The sequence below is a fragment of the Anser anser genome, assembly GCF_964211835.1.
Source record: "Anser anser genome assembly, chromosome: 3".
In the NCBI taxonomy this organism is placed as follows: domain Eukaryota; kingdom Metazoa; phylum Chordata; class Aves; order Anseriformes; family Anatidae; genus Anser; species Anser anser.
Window position 1 is genome coordinate 56,320,574 of NC_139722.1, and position 19,535 is coordinate 56,340,108.

Here is a 19,535-nt window from a genome sequence, read left to right on the forward strand (position 1 = left end):
CTATTCTTTTAGAATATCCAGTTTATTAATCCAGAAAAAAACAAACAAAGCAAAACAAAACAAAACAAAAACATTTTAATTCCACAAGGCTTCAGTACTGAAGCCTAAAGATGAAGATGTCTCTCAGAAGGGAGATGGATACTTTACCTCTTCAGAGTCTAAAATGCTTTGTTAGTTTCTGCAAAAGTTAGGATAATCAAGAGGAATCCACATCATAAGAAAGATGTGGAAAGAATGCAGATTTCCAATGTCTGTCCTGACAACCTGGCAAATCTCTCAGTTGAAGGAAAAACATTCCCTGGGGATGGAAATCACATGCAAAGAAATTGGTTGCTTAAGTCAGCACATTTGAAGTGCACACTTATGTAAATGTAGAATATATTTGATCACTCCTAGGAAAACACGCATCATTTTTGTCATGTGGCAAGGGGAAGGTGTGGGTCTTGTAGTTTCCTGCCAGAATTAGCATAACTAGTACACAGTCTGGATGTATTCATAGACCACAGTGCCTAATTTCCCATTGGAATAAAACTCTTTCTGATTCACAATCCTTAAAAAGAAAATTAGGCTAATCCTACAATTCTGACTAGGAAACTGCCTATGTTCAGAACTGGTGTGTCACCCAAAAATAGCACTCATTTTCTGGAATGCTTGTATGTTATGAACAGAGCCCCTGTGAAGAGATCAGTTCTTAATGCCCATCAGTAGCACTACTTGATTTAGGAACAAATTAACTTCACTAGTCTCAAGAGTTCTGGCATGGGCACCCAGGCAAAAAAAGTAAATTAAAAACATGATGTGATTCTTTAAGCACAGACATAGAGTTAGTGTCTGCCAGAGGATCTTATGATAAACCTTGAACTGTATTTCATTTAAATAGAGATCTGAGGGATACTTTGAACCTTTTGAGGACTAAGATGACTAAGCTGCTCAGACATAAATATTTCTAGTCAATTCTGAATAATTAGAGGGAAACTGTATTGGATTTAGAGAAATACTGTGTTGAACTACATCTGTTTGAACCAGGAGCGCTTCTAGGGAGGCATCTCTATTGTTATTCTAGGTGGAACTTCTCAAAGGGGAGCAACAGGCAACACAAAAAGTTACAGAGTATTGGATCAGCTGCAGCAGGTGTACCCATGCTCTCAGACTACATCAAGATGGAACTAATTCAGTTTTTCCCAATCTTCTCTCATTTTGAGGTTAAAAAAAAAAAAAGTCAAATGACTGTAATTGATTTATGACAAAACTATACCCAGGGATGGTGGTCATAACTCATACTGCATCTTCTTGTGACAAGGGAATAAGGGAATTACTTCTGCTTCAAGCTCTGTAACCCACTGAAAATATGAGAATATTTCAGAAGAGAAAAAAAACCCTTTGAAGGAAATTCTAGTTTAAGATTTTGCATGTCATTAGTCAAACAATATGTAGATTAGATTAGTTAATTCATTAACAAAACAGGTAGATCCTAAAAATTAACACATCAAAATCCTAAAGGAATAAATATAATTCAGAGTTAATGAATTTTGAACAGGAGCTGTAACAGTAGTGCCTGGCTCAGAGCTGGAGACTGATGTCAACTGTCTCAAAAGAAAAGGGTAGAAGGAAGCAGTGAGCAAAAGCTTTGGTGTAGTTGCTCTCAAAGTATGAGTCAAAGGTCATGCATGTGGCTAAATATTTTTGTAACTAGGACATGCAACTTCTAAAGAAGATATCTACAGAGACAGTGTCATTGATGATCCTTGTGGGTCCCTTCCAACTCAGGATATTCTATGTAGGAGGACATCAACAGAAGGTGTTAGGAGAAGTGTGTAGATCTGACAGTTGATAAAACTCTGAGATCAGTCTAGCACACACATGAAATAAAATCAGCAACCACTATTTTTGAAATATGTAAATCTCCAAACTTGTGCACTCCAATCAGCTGTTAAACGAGAGAAAACATCAGATTATTTGTGTCACTCTGCAGAATAAAGCAGTACTGCAGATTGATAGTAGATTGCTTTGTACTTTTGATACTAGGTGGCAACTTTTTAATACAGAAACATTCAAGTCTGTAGTTGATGCAGACCTGTATGACATGAGAAAAATCATACCTAAGAAACATCACAGTGGAGTATATTGTGTTTCTACTTTCTGTCTACTTGTATCACTAGAAACACAGCACTATTACATTCAAGAATATTGTAAAATCTATATGTAATACAATCACATATGGTACAGAAAACTTGAGTCCACATCACCTCTTTTGACTTCACTCCTGCTCCTTTGTAAAGTAAGTGTAATTTTCATAATGGCCCCAGTGGGCAAGATGAGGCCCATTTATTCCCTTCCTAGCAAAGCAAAGGTGGTACCACTTCCTAAAGACAAACGTCTGAGAAGGTAATCATATACAGTGTATGCGACAGTCTGGATTCAACACAGCTTTAGCATGTACTTAAATGCTTTGTTGACTCAGAAGAGATTGAAAGACATACTAGATGCTTTGAAATTGGGTCCAATTCTTGCTGAGAGAGCAATTAATCATGAAACAACTTCAGGGCTATTAAATCTTGCCAGCCACAGAACAAAACACCTTAAAATGCTCTTTTCCATAAACAGTGGTCACTTAATCCTTTTACCTCTCAATTGTTTTTAAATGGCATTTTATTTTGACTCTTCTAACCATTGTTAACTTTCGTGTATTAAAGAACCAAGCCACTTCTTGTTTTGTAGTTAACTTGCTCCCCCTGCCTTGCTCTTAAAGTAATGCCATTTTAGTTTTAGTAATACAACAGTACCTTGAAGCATTGCAAAAACTAGACTGTAACATTTAATATCTGGTAATAGCCAAAGAAACAAGTTTATTATTATTATTATTATTATTATTATTATTATTATTATCATTATTATTATTATTATAGTACACACGTATTCATTGTTAACTCTCATGTGAACAGAAGTATAGGAAATTATTTTAACACTATATGATAATGAATGCAGTATATTGTAAGGAATGTACAAATGCAACAGCCAGGCTATGAGATTGGGCATCTCATCATTCTAGCAAAACTAGCAAAAATATCCTGTTTTCTAGATCAAGAAGTTTTTAAAAACTAGAGGATAAAAACTGGATTTCAGATTAGAAAGCTTAGTGTAAGATAAGCTATTTCATGCTCCACTTAAATAAACCCTGTATATGAAAAATACAAAGTATTAAAGTGAAATCTTTTAACACTGGAAAATTCTTCCCTTATTGCGGCATATGTCAAGAATTCACTTTTCCATTCCCATTAAGAGTTGGATAATGATCCAGCTTACACGATCCAGAGGGCAATATAAGACCTTTTAGTCTGCAATAGCTTCTTAGGCTTGAGTTGGGATGAAAATGTTAGTAGGCTAAAATGATTTATGTTATTTATCTACATCCACCTAACAGATTTCTGTGGATATTGAGAAAATGTTGAGTGACGGACCACAATAGCAGCAAGGTATTAGCTGCTGGGGGTATAATGAATTCCTGGCAGACCAGGAGAAGAGTCAGCTGCTGGGCTTCGGTAATGCCAGTGGAGACTCATTGGGACAAATAGGTGAGGATCAAGCCCCAATTTCTGCAGGTTACTGAGGACTGGGGAGAAGATAATTTCTACCTCATGTGAAAAGACACCCAAGCCTGTAACTCTACCTTTAAAACCAGATAGAAACCGAATAACTGAGAGAAGATATAATATTTAAATACCCCAAAAGTTAAGGTGGGAGAGAGGAAGAATTATGCTAACCTGGACCAAAAAGAAAACTCTTCTGGAATTCACAAGGAATCCTATATATATATATTTTTTTCCTAACTCCTTCTTACCAGTGAAAAAAAAAAAAATAAGAGACATAATAAAATAATAATAATTCTAGTACAACTGACAAAGTAGGTTTGAGAGATTGGATGCAGCTGACATCTGAGCAGTTAAAATAGACCTTTCATCTGTCATACTTATTTTATTCTTTCTGAGTCCAAAATACATTTCATTGATTTTCAGGGGGAAGTGATGGTCAAAAAGTGTTTCTATTATGAACCCAAAGGGAGTAATTAATGAGTTTTTTTTTTTTTTTAATTTATTGTGTGTGGAGAGGAAGATGGGAAAAATTAGGCATTAAAAATCAGCAATTAGACAGTTAAGTGACACTACAAAATCTGTTAATTATACTATAACATTAAATTAAAAATTGCAAGACCGTTCCAGGGAAATTCTGAGCTGCAATTAGGATTTAATTTTTTACAGTGTTGAAAAGAATTGAGTGTGATTTTTAAATCAAGAAAATCATGAGGGAAAAGCACTGTCACCAGTGCTTAGAGAACGCACATGAAGTTGAGTAACATTTGGTGGTTCCAGTGAAGGCACTCACAGATGAGCTGATCCTAGCCCTCACCCTAGCTAAGGGAGTATGTGGGGCTTGGTGGCTTTGATGCTCCATGCCTGCTGGGGAACCCAAACACCTCTCTGTTCATACCAAAAAGCTTCCTGCATGGTCTGAGCCTGTTTCACACACTCTGTTCCCTGCTTGGCACTTTCCTGTACTTGCTTTCCTCTTGGTGCCAAAGCAGATCCATCAGGCTGCCATGCACCTGTGAGCCACTGCTGACACCTGGACCATTCACCTGGCCATGTGTTAGTGACAACTGCAGGGGGAGACATGCAGCACAGTGTGGGAGCTCTTTCCACTTTCACCAGAGGATCAAAACTGCCCACCAGTGGGATGTGGCAGGTGCTCAGCACTTAAATGTCAGACTCTGAGAAGCTTGGGAGCTGCCTGGCCTTCAGAGATCGGCCCAGTGCACATGGGATGGTCTAAGAAATCCTGTGAAAGAAACCTGTGCCCTTCCTCAAGGGAGGAATGCTAGACAGGTGTTTTGTAAGGTGGGGTCACTCACAGACTTGTCCCGCCAGCACAGCTGGGGAGGTGACAAACCGTGGTGAGAGCAAAGAGCAGCAGGGGGTTTGGATAGAGATATCAAAAGATAGTAACTGGAGAAGGCTGGCATCATGAAAAATCTTCAACACCTCTTCAACACGTCTTTCTCCCTTCAGAACTTGCATATAGCTGTGAAACTATTACACTTCTCTTTAAAGACAAATGCTTTGGTCTTCATCTTCAGACGGGCATCAGAGAGGAAATTTTTCCAGTTAGACAAAAGTACATCTGAAAATATGCGCTTTGAAAATCTGGTAACAGATATTCATTAAGGTTGGTTTCCTATAGCAGCCACCAGTTTCCAGACTCAGAAGCTTTCATAGACTACAAAATTCTACAGTAATTTTCTCTGCTTTCTCCATATAACCATATGGAGATAAAAATAGTTCATTATGTATTAGGCAGGGATTTCTTTACCAGTGACTTTAAGACCAAGAACATATGTGGTGTAGAAGCAGTGGAAGATGACCAGCTGTGCTCTCAGTCTGTTCAGTCTGTTAATAGGAATAAACCTTCAGCGTTAGGCATTCTAGGGTACAGGTTGCGATGTAATAAGATATGTGGAAGAAAATGAAATATGAAATTGGATAATGTATTTAATTTACTGTACTAATAGGCAGCAGTCTAGCTATGTTGTTGCCAAACAAGCATATTTAATATTTCGCTATGGTGAGTTATTCTGGAGGTAAATTAATTTTCAGAGAACAGTGGTATTTGATGAGGGGACGCATAAACTAGAAGTCAATAATCTACTGCTCTTTACCATTTTTAAGGCAAACTAGATATTTAGAAATGTGTTGGAACAGACAAACCCATTTTATTTTTCCATAAAAGCCATACCAGTTTTTCTTCTTTCTTTATCTTAAGTACATTACTGTCATCGCCGTTCTTGCCAACAAACAGACTCATTGGAATATTTTTCAAAAATGAACACAAACATTGGAGGCAAGCAGGTGGAATAAATTAATTATGAGCATATGGTTCTAACATAATGATTTCTGCAGTGTAGTGTCAGGATATCTAAGGGTCTAGCTATACAACACACTTTGGCAACAAAAATGCTTTAAGAAATTATCATGTACACGGATATAAAAGTTTGTTAATCCAAATTTAGTGAAGTGATGCAGACTGAACACCCTGCCACACACACACATTTCTAGGATATTTTTTAATTCCAGCCCACAGCAATGGTGTGGTTTACACTATTCTCCCAGTTGTGTTAGCACAACTGAACACGGTGTCAAACAAACACAGAAAGCAGACACTGGGAGCGTCTGTGGGGAAATGGCAACTTCTTAGGTCAGCTTCACAGTTAACTGCTGTATATTATGCCCTATGCTTACCTATATCGACTGCAATTCAAGGCTGCAAGTCCCTTTGTGGTAGAGGCAATTTAAGATGTTACTGGCTGGCATTGACCCTTGGCCAGTTCCCAGTCTCTCCTGCTGATGCAAGTTGTTATTCCCTTATTCAGTGGAAGTGATCTGTGAGGTAGATCACTGAAAAAGGTCTGAACCAGAGAAAGACAGCTAGAGAATAGTCAAAAAAAAAAAAAAAGACACCACATATCCACATAGATTTATATAGCCACATGCAATGGAAGCAGCTGGAGGCAAGAAACAGGGAGAATGGGCTGTCCATGGGGACAGTGCCCATACAGTGCACTTCTGTGATGCCAATACCAGGAACAGCTCAGCAACACAGAACCTGTTGTAACATTGGCTGAACCTGTTGCAACGTCAGCTGTCCTACTTTAGGTTAAAAGAATATTACGGTTTTATAGCTATCACACTTTCACTTATGAATCCTTTCTGCTTTTTAATAGTTAATTTTAAACCTGGTAAAACAATGAAAGTTCTGAATATGTAGATTGTTATTCATTAGACTCAGTATCATTAAATTTAGCAGATCTACTATGTGAATTTTTTTAAGATGACTGTGAAGCAGAACAGAACAGAAATCCATAAAAGGTGGTACTTTTTACAATCCATTTTGAATTTGATATGAATTTGTGCTATTACTTTGTTTAAAAATATTTGCCTGTCTTTTCAGTGCATATTTAAGCTCATTTTCTTAGAATTCCAGTTTTGTAAAACCTGCTGTGGGACCAGCACTCTGAAGAACCCGAATTTTCAGAATGACCCAAAATGCCACCTTACAGCTGCTATGAGAGGACAAGAAGCAGCGATAATTTTAGAGATTATCAAAATTCTGCAAAATTCAATTGTTCTTAGCAAATAATTGACCTACAGATTATCACAAACAAAGGCAAAAACAAACAAAACAAACAAACAAACAAAAAATCACCACCACTAAACACCCTTCAAACAGTGGCTTTTGTATAATCCAGCAGATGGTGCTATGATGCAATAAACTGGTTCAAGAATACAAGAAATACCCTGAAAGTGAACATTTTACTCCTTTACCTGGTGTTACTGCTTTTTTGGTGGATGGATTAGCTGCAGGGTCTTTTGCTGGCTCTGAAAAACAAACAAACAAACAAACAAACAAGCCAAACCAAACCAATTACTATAGTGTTATATCTTAAAAACCAGAAATATAAAGGAAGTCTTCCATTGAGGTAAATCAGCCTGTAGCTTTTTTTTTTTTTTTTTTTTTTTTTTTTTTTTTTAACTGAAGAGCCAGACAAAGAGATTATCCAAAGAGAAAGGAGCTGAACTGCTTTCAATTAACTCAAACATATCAACAAAATTGCCAACCACAGGACTAGTATAGATTTGCCATAAGAAACCGAATCCCTTATTTTAGCTTGTTCCACTTAGTTCTTCCATACCCATTGTCAAAGCAGAGCGAAGCAGGTATTGAGGGGTTTGGGCATGGCCTCCCCACATAGGCAGCAGCTGTGGGCCGGGAGCCTTCACATCTGATCTTGCAGCTGTGAGAACAGAAAGTCCTGAACCAGCCTATGGCAGCTGGCGAGTATCTGTCATTTCTGCAGTGGCATCTCTTGGGTTGCCACAGCTACTCAGAGTGGTATCCTTTCCCCCCAGTCTGAATCTCTCCATGATGAAAAAAGTGAGAATTGGGCTACTTCTGGAAAGTACCTCCACACAGACATGGCTATACCGCGAATCTCTCTCCGTTCTGAGGAATGGGGGAACATGAGGGGAACAAATCCATGTTTGGTTCTGCACTTGGAAGAATAACTGCTTGGTTCTCCTAGTAGAGAAACATGGCCTCTCTGGCTTCTTAGATGTAGCTTTTCTTTTCTTTTTATGAAACATTTGCACTATTGTCTCTTTATTGAGGTAGAATATTTCCTGGTGGAATGAAGTTTCAAATGAAGAGCATACGCATCCCCTGAGCAGACTTGGAGAATCTTAGCCCTGGGTAGAAGAACCTAACTAGCCTTCAGGATTTATTTACTCTTTACTAGTGTTTAGCTAATCCTTTTTATCTGTGAGGGCTGCTAATACAGGCTGTGCTTAAACCAGGATAATCTAACAACTTTCCATAAGCTAAACACCAGTGACTTTCATAATGGATTTTTATATCAACTAAAAGGTCCTCTAACTTATAACTCATATTTCCATACTGTGAGAGGAAATAATTAATCATTTTAATCACAACCTGAATTACAGAATGCCAAAAAAAAGTTAGTTAATCCTTCACATCTGTCACTGTGTTATTAGAAAGAAAAAGAATATGGCTATATCAGGAATGTAATTTTAAGTTCTTACCCTCCAGTCTTTTGAAATGTTCATAAAAGATGCATCAGATTGTCTTGTGAAACATAATGAAAATAAAATATAGTTTCGCATGTGTGGGATTGTTTTGTTTCCATCCATTTAAAAGTCTGTAGCAGATAATTATACCCTAACTTAGTTATTATCACAGCATTGTAATTACTTGGGGTGCTCACCCCTCCTTCAGGGAAGTACGTAGAAGACTTTGAAGAAGACTCCTCAGCATTACTTTCCTGAGTGCTTGTTCCCGTAAAAGCAGTAGGATATACAACACACATATTTTACAAATGGCAAGATAGACTTCATACAGAAATGCAGGAATCCTGCATGTATTCCCTTCTGAGCTCTCAGATAGAACTTGCTGGCCAACAAGACTATATTTTTATTTTCATAACATCTGTGAAATAAATTAGACAAGGATTCTTTTTTATGGTAGCATCCTTTTTAATTATTTTAATTTGAATGTTTCATTTTTGAGCAAGTAAAATAATTTTGATTAAAAAATACATATATATTTTACTAAAAAGTTCTGTATACTATTTATGTAACTTCTCAGTAACATTGAAACAAATGTACTGAATGTATTAAACTTTTTTTTTTTTTTTAAGTGTATGCTATTTAGTTAATTATAGAATCATAGAATCATAGAAACATAGAATCACAGAATGGTTTGGGTTCAAAGGGACCTTAAAGATCATCTAATTCCAACCCACTGCCATGGGCAGGGACACCTCCCACTAAACGAGGTTGCTCAAAGCCCCATCCAACCTGGCCTTGAACACTTCCAGGGATGGGGAATCCACAGTTCCTCTGGGCAACCTGTGCCAGTGCCTCACTACCCTCATGGGCACAACCTAAATCTCCCCCTTTTTAGTTTAAAGCCATTACTCCTTGTCCTATCACTACACTCCCTAACAAAGAGTCCCTACCCAGCTTTCCTGTACGTCCCCTTTAGGTACTGGAAGGCTATAAGGTCTCCCTGGAGCCTTTTCTCCTCCAAGCTAAACAACCCCAAATCCCTCACCTGTCTTCCTAGGAGGTATGCTCCAGCCCTTTGATCATTTTCGTGGCCCTCCTCTGGACTCATTCCAATATGTCCATAGTTCATTATTCACAAAATATTTCAGTGCTAATGACTCTACATCTTTATGTGAATAAGTTTCAGCTGAAAATGAGGATGGCAGGGGATTCTTCTGCCGTACAGGCTGGGAAAGATCATATGTGGTGTCTGGAGTCAGTGTATTCTTTAATCATAAATTTGAATGAGATTACAAAGCCCCATAGTTTTCTGAACATTTTTGTATATTGTACTTTAACTACAGAGATCTGAGCAAATGAAATCTTGCCAGTGTAATTATGTCAAATTATTATTACTATGTTGAGGCATTGATGCTTACAATTTGAAGGAGAAAAAGGTGTAACAATACTCTCAATATGCTTGTCAATAGCAAAATACTCAAAGCTTTTTTTTTTTTTTTTTTTTTTGAGGAGTTTATTTATGCAGAACAGCCCAGCTCCTACCTCTCTTCTGCCTCAGAAGTCTTCCTGTCTCTGTCTGCATCTGTGGTAACTAGATAGGCAAGGCCATGCTTTTGCAATTTGCAAAAACAAATTTGATGGTCCTCTGGCACATTGGACTTTCAGTCCATTTACCCAACTTGCTGCCACTGAGAGCACGTTCTGCTCAGACCTCATTTGACATTTCCTTCCCTATGAAACCTTTGTTTTTGAAGACAGTGATAGAAAACAAGGAAGGGAAAACTGTCAGTCACTAAGAGGAGTGTAGAATTAGAAGTAGCATAAGAATGGATTTAGAATGTAGGAGGCAGCTGAAGTCTAAACATGTCATTTTTCAATTATAAATGGTGTAGCTACTTTATTCTTTGTGTTTTCAACAATTCAATAACTATTGTTGTGGATTACTGAACCATGCTGTTTGAAACTACATGACATGTAAAAGAGATCATAACCTATTGCACAGTAACATCTTACTTTTGAGTTCTTTGAACACAGCAGCTTCTTTTTTATCTGTAAGGTAAAAAGAAAAAAAAATGCATAAAAACATATATAGGTAGACAGTATATACTACATAGGTAGACAGAGAACTGCAGTACGTATTTTATTGTTGCAAAGTGCATTTGAATGATGCAGTGAATCATTTATTTTCTGTTTCATGATGAAATTGCACCAATTTGCATGTAAGTGTAAATGCAACAAAACCTGTATGAATGTAGACGTTTATGTTTAGTTTCAATATAGTTATCTGTCAGAGTCAACATATGGTTGAGTTACCATGGCTTACATGTACTAGCTGAACCATGGTTGCTCACCATGTGTACATTCTCAGGTTGCAGAAATGTAAGGCAAGATGCCCTAGAAACCTAAGGATAAAGTCAAGCAATAAAAAGCACTATCCAGTCTGGTCTCTCTACAATTGTTGACCATACAATTGACACATAGTTTGGACAGCTCCACACAACACCTACCCAAAACTCTAGCTGCCATATATTTCCTAAATGCCATAACAAATGGCATCTTTACGTTTAAAGAGAAGAGAGAGAAAGAATCTGAGATATCTCTCCAGTCCAGCCTAGAGGAAAGATCCCTGCTACTTCAAAATTTTCCCAGTTAAAATTCAAGCTAACACATTTCTCTTACATTACATTACATGTGAAAAAGAGAACACGTATGACTGTTACCAAAACTGAGCAAACATGAAATAACTTATGAACCTGAAGTAACTCAGTTCTATGTGTGGACCATGTAAGAATAGGCAACATCTGTCCCTGTTTGTTTTAAAAAAAAGTTAAAATAACTCAGCTATAGCAAAATGCAACATGGCTAAACAGAGCTATTAAATGAGCTATTCGGTCCCATCTTCAGTGAAAGTGGCACTGCTGTTCTTTTGTAGAACTTTTTTTCTGATGGCTGAGAGAAGATTTGGAATCCTTAACAAGTAGGTGCAAGTGGGCAGAAATATTCAGTGATAACTCTCCATTCTAGTGGTTGGTGCTATTCTACCTCAGGGATTTTATCTGGATACGAAAGTGTGCTACTTTTATAACCATACTAAAGACCTTACATATTCTTTCACTAGTCTTATTTGTACAGCTAAAACACTGCTCGTCGAGGTCCTATAGGACAGGAAGCAGAGATGCATAGAATAATGGTAGAAGTTACCCCCTTAGGAACCCATGAAGAAATGAACATCCTCTCTAATAATCTACAGGGTGCCTAGAATATAGGCAGGATAATGGTTATACCCACAACTTATGAATGATAAATTAACTGTGCTTTTAATCACTAATACAAGAAATACTTTAAGGCAGAAGCTGCCAAAATAAGTAGCTTTCAAAACCAAGACTATCCCATTATCAATAATAATACAAAGTTGCTTCAGACAGCTCTCTAAATTGCTGTGAAAAAGTTGATATGAGATAAGGTAATGCAAATGACTGCCAAGTAGTCTAATAGAGAGTATGGAAAACTTCAGGGGAAAACACAATTCTATTTGGGTGATATGCTGCTCTGAACTGAAATGTTTCTAGGTTAATCCTTGGCTTCCACTAACTCTCTATGAAAGCATGTTTTGCAGGCATTACTTCAAAGTATGATAATTACTACATTTAGATGAAATTAATCATGAAGCAGCTTTCAGCCATGTTATCTGACTAAGGAGCCTATTGAAGCCTTCAAGAAGTGCCTATTAGTAGCCAGATGTGGAAATTTTAAAAGGTGTATATTGCAGTGATATGAATCATTTATCACAATAATCTTCTATTGCTGGAGGTTATAAAAAAATAAATAAATTGGCAGTATCATTTATAATAACAAGTGGGATCTAAATAAAGCCCTCAAGCTCCTTTTTTTTTTTTTTAATATAAGCCATAGTTTATTAGGACAGCATACTTTAATATATTTTATAGCCATAATTTATGTTAAAAGAATCTGTGTGTTTTTCCATCATCTGAAATATACAACATGTAGTAAATTCTCTGAAATACACAACATCAACATACAGTAAATTCTCAGTAAATATCTAGACAAACTTTCAAGTAAGAAAATCTTTTTAAAGAGCTGAAAATTTTGAGAAATTATCAATAGATGATCACAATAACATTTGATTATATGAAAAAGTGAATATTTCTATTCTTAAGCTATTTTTTTTTTAAGGCAAAGTGCCTAAAATAAGATTTCTAGAGCCATACTTATGCAAGTAAGATGGAATGTAGAGGATGTTTAGTAAGACCTTAAACCAACTGGATTCTTCCAAAGGTATATAACACTTACATCTAGGCACCTCAAGCTTGAATGAAATAAAAGAATTAATTAAAGAGAATTAAATTGAATTAATTGGTAGATCTCACAGGAGACAAAACTGATCGCGACTTCCGAAGTCCCGAAATGCAGTTGCTTACTATAAGTCACAAACAATAGGTAACTAAACAACTCAAAGGAAAATAATACTGAGAAAATAGTTGAATGATGAGTTATATTAGTGCAATTAAAGTTTAAGAGCATTTTACCTTATTCGATTTTACTTTGCACAGGTCTTGGTTTTAACTTTTAAATTATAATAGTGTGTAAGTTGTTGGGGAAAAAAGCTTATATTACAACAGGTTTCCATAGTCATGATAACTTTTTCTTAAAATCAGTAGCAACAGCAAAATCTTTCTGGCCTTTTTGCTAGCCAATCTGTGGTTCTGTTTTTCAGGTTAATTAAGAGGAATTTCCAGAAAAAAAGTTAACTTTTGTTAGACACCACTCCTAGGCATCATATAAACATTACCCTAAACACATCTTTGCCAATCATCCTAGGAAGTATAACTGCCAGAGCTTTAGGCTGTTTTCTTTTTAAAACTTTACATTGAATGTCTTGCAACCGCAAAGGCAAATGTGTGATATAAGAATGATGTATACAAGTCTTGGAAGCTATGCAACATCATTAAGACCAATATAACACATGAACAGCAGTCTGGGTACTCTAGCAGCCTTGACCAGCAGTGCAGGTAAAGGCACTGTAGCTTCCTTGGTATCGGTGACAGAACTGTTTGATATCCAACAGAAGGGATTCTTTTTTTCTTCTCTAAAATAGCCCCACTTCTTCAGCAATGTAAATCAATAAAATACTTTTAATAGACTATTGGGACTTACTATAGCAGATGAGACTTCAAAATCTGACCCTTCTGATATTTTGGTTCCCAAATTCAAAGCACACAATTTTTCAGGAGTTGCTGAGAACCTGTTTGGTATTCAAGTCTTCTTAAAAGGCTTATATGGATCACCCAGATACTGAGAGATCCAAAAGCTAACCACAAGCTTTTTTTGAAAGCACCTGTAACAGGTTTTAATGTTATAGCTAACAAAATCATTTGTAAGACTATGAAACACCCCTTTCCTTTTTGCAGCTATTCTCAGGAATTATTTGAAGACAGTTATATTTTGGTACATATTCTCAAAAAGCAAAAATGATTGGTGACTCTTAGGTGACTGAGCAGATTTTTCTTTTACTGGATCTTGAAAAAGGATAAAAAACAGTAAAATATTTAAAATTATTATTATTAATAATAAAAAACACAAATATTAATCAAATATGATTTGACTGTTCTTATCTGTACAGGTTAAAAGGATCAATTTTGAATTCAAACTAGGAATAAGCATCTGGCAGCCAGCAAAGCAGTACTTTATTCTTTCACCTCTTTTTAGCACATAGCTCGATCTTTTCCTCGGGCCTTGATCAGCATTCTTTTGAAGTAAACTATCAGTACACAGTAGCTGCAAATGACATCTAAACTACACACGGGGCAAGAAAAAAAAATCCCTCTAAGCTCATATACCGTCTTTCATGCCATTGAGTCCCTAGGAGGTTCATAATAAGCCATTAGACAAGGGTGCCCCAGTGCTCTGCTACAGAATGTGGTGGTTGGAGTTTAAACAAATTTACAAAATGGAGTGTTTCAGACATTGCTCTGATGTGAATTATAGAACTAGGTTTCATTTTTATTTTATTTTATTTTATTTTTTTTAGCAATAGATTTGTAATACAATGTCCATTGTACATTTAGGAATAGAAGATCTTCAACGGCTACACACAGCCTATAATTTCTATATATAAACATTAGTTCTGGGAAATAAATGGGTCTCAAATTGTATTCTCTTAAAAGACTTTTCTGCTTTTTCTTCCTAGAAAACTTTCACTCATATAAAAATCCTAAATTAAAGGTGTTATTCAGATAAATGAATATTCCAGAGACAATCTTCTGATAGCTCTGCTAATGCTGCACTGTTTAAAAAAGCATCTAGAACCCCTAATTGCAAGCATTATTTTTTTCTTATATATAAACCAACTTTTCTCTTCAGAAACTTACAAAGGAATGTGACAGTAATATCACATTTACAAACAGAAACTAATTTCAGCATCTGTTAGCAACCACGGTGTGTGAATTAAATAATACATGATATCCTAATCAAACATTGTGTAATCCAGCAGGTAAGGTTCAGGATGCAAGGATTCCTAGTCTGATCTGGGCTAAGCACCAAAACTCGGGAATTACTAGATACCTCTAAAAAACATGTTTCACTGAATGAAAAACTAAAGAGAAATTTAAAATGTTAAGCAGTTACTGAAGGAGGAATTCTCCTCCTAAACCTCAGTTGGCACTGACCATCTATCTTCTCTCTTTTAGGTGATGATCACATCCTTCAGTGTACTTATTCAAACCACATTTGTTGGCTAATGGTCTACAAAGACCCACAGAAAATGAGTTTTGCGATGAAAATACCTCACACAAAGTGACGAGCTGACTCAAAGAATGTTTCTAATAAAACTTACAGAAATTTGTCCTTGTTGGTTTCTTAACATTTATTTTGACTTAGGTATTCAACTAGTTTTGTAATTAAAAGTAGGAGAACAAAAAGAGCAGAAAAATGATCTGAAACTCAAAGAATCAGAAAATTCTATTGAAAATTGAGCAGATATTTTCCAATGTTTTGAAGACAAAATTGTGCTGTGTCTCAACAATAAACGGCTTCTGGTGTTATTGACCAAAGAACAACTGAGAGCATACTCTGGGAGCTTGGTTCTTGCTTTGCAAATGCAATACAACAGCAGAGCTTTTAAGATGATGCACCTTCCAAATACAACAGCTAATGCTCTTTTTCCTTTCTTGAGCAAGGATTCAAGAGAGGAAATAGAAATAATAGCAGGTGTCATTCAATTGCTGAGAATTTCTGTAATGTGAATGTAAGGAAGCCTCTTGGAGACCAGTCTTAGTACAGTCTGCTCTCAAACTAGCAGATGCACCAGGATTTAAAACCAATTTATTAAGTAGCAAGATTTGTGGTTAATATGATTTAAGAGTAAAATACCTAGATAGCTGAGCATTATGAAATTAAGAATGAACTGCTATTGAATATACAGTAATTAAAAAACATTCTCAAGCCTTCAAATATATTGAACTATACTACGGTCTAGCATTTTTTGCTTTCATTTACTTGAAATTCTTAAAACTTTTCCCACAAAATAGTATCAATTCAACTAATATTCTTAAACACTCAAACACATAAACACCGAAAAGTCTCATAGAATCATAGAATGGCTCAGGTTGGAAGGAACCTTAAATATCATCTAGTTCTAACCCCACTGCCACAGACAGGCACACCACCCACTAGACCAGGTTGCCCAGGCTTCATCTAACCTGATCTTGAACACCACCAGGGATGGGGCATCCACTTCTCTGGGCAACATGTTCCGGTGCCTCATCACCCTCTGAGTGAAGAATTTCCTCCTAATCTCTAATCTAAATCTCCCCTCTTTTAGTTTAAAAATATTCCCGCTTGTCCTTTCATTATTTGATTGAGCAAAGAGTCACTCTCCATCTTTTTTATGCCCCCTTTAAGTACTGAGAGGCCGCAGTGAAGTAACCCTAGAGCCTTCTCTTCTGCAGGCTGAACAGCCCCAGCTCTCTCTGCCTTTCTTCATAAAAGAAGTGCTTCAGCCCTCTGATCAACTCTGTGGCCCTGGACTTGCTCTAACAGATCCACATCCTTCTTGTGTTGGGGGCTCTAGACCTGGGCACAGTACTCCAAGTGGGGCCTCACAAGGGCAGATTAGAAGGGGACAATCACCTCCCTTGACTTGCTGGCCACTCATCTGTTGATGCAGCCCAGGATGCAGTTGGCCTTCTGGGCCAGCTGGCCAGCTGGGCCAGCGTTGCAAGCATGCGCTGCAAGCACCCGCTGCCAGATCATGTCAAACTTTTCTTCCACCAGAACCCCTAAGTCATTCTCTGCAGGGCTGCTCTCAATGAGTTCTTCTCCCAGCCTGTACTCATGTCTGAGATTGCCCTAACCCAGGTGCAGCGCCTTGCTCTTAGACTTGTTGAACCTCATTACGTTCACATTCTCAATTCTCAAGCTTGTCCAGGTCCCTTTGGATGGCATCCCTTCCTTCTGTTGCATCAACCACACCACTCAGCTTGGTGTCATCTGCAAACTTGCTGAGGGTGCACTTGATCACGTTGTCTATGTCATTGATAAAGATATTAAACAGTACTGGTCCCAGGACAGACCCCTGAGGTACTCCTCTCATCACTGGCTTCCACTTGAACATAGAGCCATTGACCACTACTCTCTGGGTGCGACCTTCAAGCCAACTCCTTATCCACAACATCCTTGTCCACCCATATATCCATATCTCTCCAATTTGGAGACCAGGATGTCATGTGGGACCGTGTCAAAGGCCTTACAGAAGTCCAGGTAGATGACCTCAGTCTGTCTTCCCGTGTCAAGTGATGCAGTCACTCCTTCATAGAAAGCCACCAGATTGGTCAGGCAAAGTATTTAATTCTAAACTTTCTTTTAAAATTTGTTACTCAGTTGCTTTCAAATTTATGTATAAATATATATTGATAGTTCTACGCTAATTGTATGGCATTAACAAAGTCAGTCATCTTTCCATATCTCATAGTTTTGGGGGGCTTTTTTTTCTTTTTAATTATTTTGATTTCAGTCACGTCTGAAATAGTACATACCCATATATAGAAACAATTTATCAGAGTCCCTGCACTTTCTATTGTAATGTCACCATTTTATGATTAAGACTTTCAAAATTTCATATCACAGGTAATTAAAACAAAGTTTTCAGTGGCTTTAATAGCTAGGAATGCACTATCTAAACTGTACTTAATAAAGAAAGATTCCTTAGTTAAGATACTTTTCTAAACCCCTAAAATTTGATAGTAACATAAAATAAATAAATAAATAATTTCATAAATACCAATATTTCTCCCACATGAAAAATTCTGCCTTTGGACCAGCACTTGTTTTTTTTCCCTGACTTAGTCGCTGAGCACTATACCACCATATGCTCTGTGACAATTACTGACAAAACCTCCCCTTGACTCTCCAAAAGATCATTTCTTGGTAAGCATGAGAAATTCTAGGACATAAGTAGTCTTCTTGGCTGCTCTGTAAATAAAAAAGTATCCAAGTAAGAGTAGTGATAGATCTAATATCTACACCTTCTACAGAGTAAATATTTGGGAAAATTTACTGGGAGAGGTCAGTAAGTGTTGAGTTCCAGGCAACAGGTTTTGTGTTTAAATTTCTCCAGAGTCTGGGATAAGAAGTGAGGGAAAAGTGCAGAAGACATTATTACTTGGTAAAACTGGGAGGAAGTGTAGTCTTCTGCAACGTAAAATCAAGTTATCTCAAGTAACGTTTGACTAGATTATAAGAAAAAAATATAATCAAAAGGTACTTAAAAAAAAAGTGGGACAAAAAAGGGTTTGAAGAGCTTAGGACTATGAAAAGGTATCTCATGAACATTTTTCTGTTGTTGATTACAACATAAAATTGATAAAATTGGTGATAACATTTCTCTAAAATTCTGACAGATCATTTAAAATTCAGTTTGGTAGATTGTTGTGGCAGGGAACATTTTTACTGTATATTTTCTCTGGCATTTTAGCATAGAAAAAATAATCATTTAACTTAAAATCAATTTACTTCAGACACGTATCAAGGAAAATATTTTGCCTTCTTTTCTCTGTAAGAGCAACGCATTTCTTTGAGATGAGAATGTCAAGGCATTATCCACTGTCTCTATACCAAATAAAGCCACTGGAAAAAACGGGAATGTGTGAGATACCATATAAGAGAATGGATAGACTGTTTATAAAGACAAATTCCATCTTCAACTTTTATCATTACCAGCTCATCATCTAAACAGCAATTAAGTAAAATAAAGAAATTTTTAAATATAGTTCAGGGTAAATTGGTACCCAAGAGCAGTGAAAACTTTTTTGAAGCAGGAAAAATATTCAAGTCTTTCCTTCCACCCTTTGTGGAGCATGCCCTCTCTCCTCACCATCATCCTTCTTTACTCCTCATTTGCAGTAACAGACTTTTTGATCATTCTTTAATTTCTTTGGTGTCTTTAAGTCCCTTCCAATGTCCATCTGTTGAGTTTGTTGCTTCCTCACTGCAACATCTTTGTACCACCACGTCTATCACCACTGACAAAGAAGTCCTAATATGAAATTTACCTCAAACAGATTTCCCAAAATCATTTTTTAACGTTCATTCAAAAGACTCAAAAATAAAACAAATAAAGAGAGATGTGAGCAAACAAGTGATTCAGTTACACTTGTAGTAAGAAACAGCCTGCACTTTGGGAACAGCCAATTTCAACTGTACCAGTGACTCATGGTTCCACTAATTACTGATTTCTCCTTTCTACTTTGTAATTGCTGAATTGCATTCAGTCTCCCCCACTGCAGAACAGGTGGAAACATGTTCCATTGCCTTCTGAATTAATCAGGAATGGTTTAAAAAAGCAAGACTCCAGAGCACAATGTGAGATCACAGTCATCCGTACAC

At 36.8% G+C, this 19,535-nt stretch overlaps 1 protein-coding gene across 3 annotated transcripts in view; it reads right to left on the bottom strand.

Annotated features, from left to right (window-relative positions):
- TRDN (triadin) overlaps window positions 1–19,535 on the bottom strand; it is a 245,164-nt gene that overhangs the window by 92,468 nt on the left and 133,161 nt on the right. For all 3 annotated transcript variants that reach the window (XM_083830645.1, XM_083830644.1, XM_083830643.1), the window contains 2 exons: window positions 10,647–10,682; window positions 7,374–7,427 (listed from right to left, as the gene is read on the bottom strand). In XM_083830645.1, the coding sequence (XP_083686771.1) occupies window positions 7,374–7,427; window positions 10,647–10,682 (90 nt within the window). The remainder of the gene's footprint in view (window positions 1–7,373; window positions 7,428–10,646; window positions 10,683–19,535) is intronic.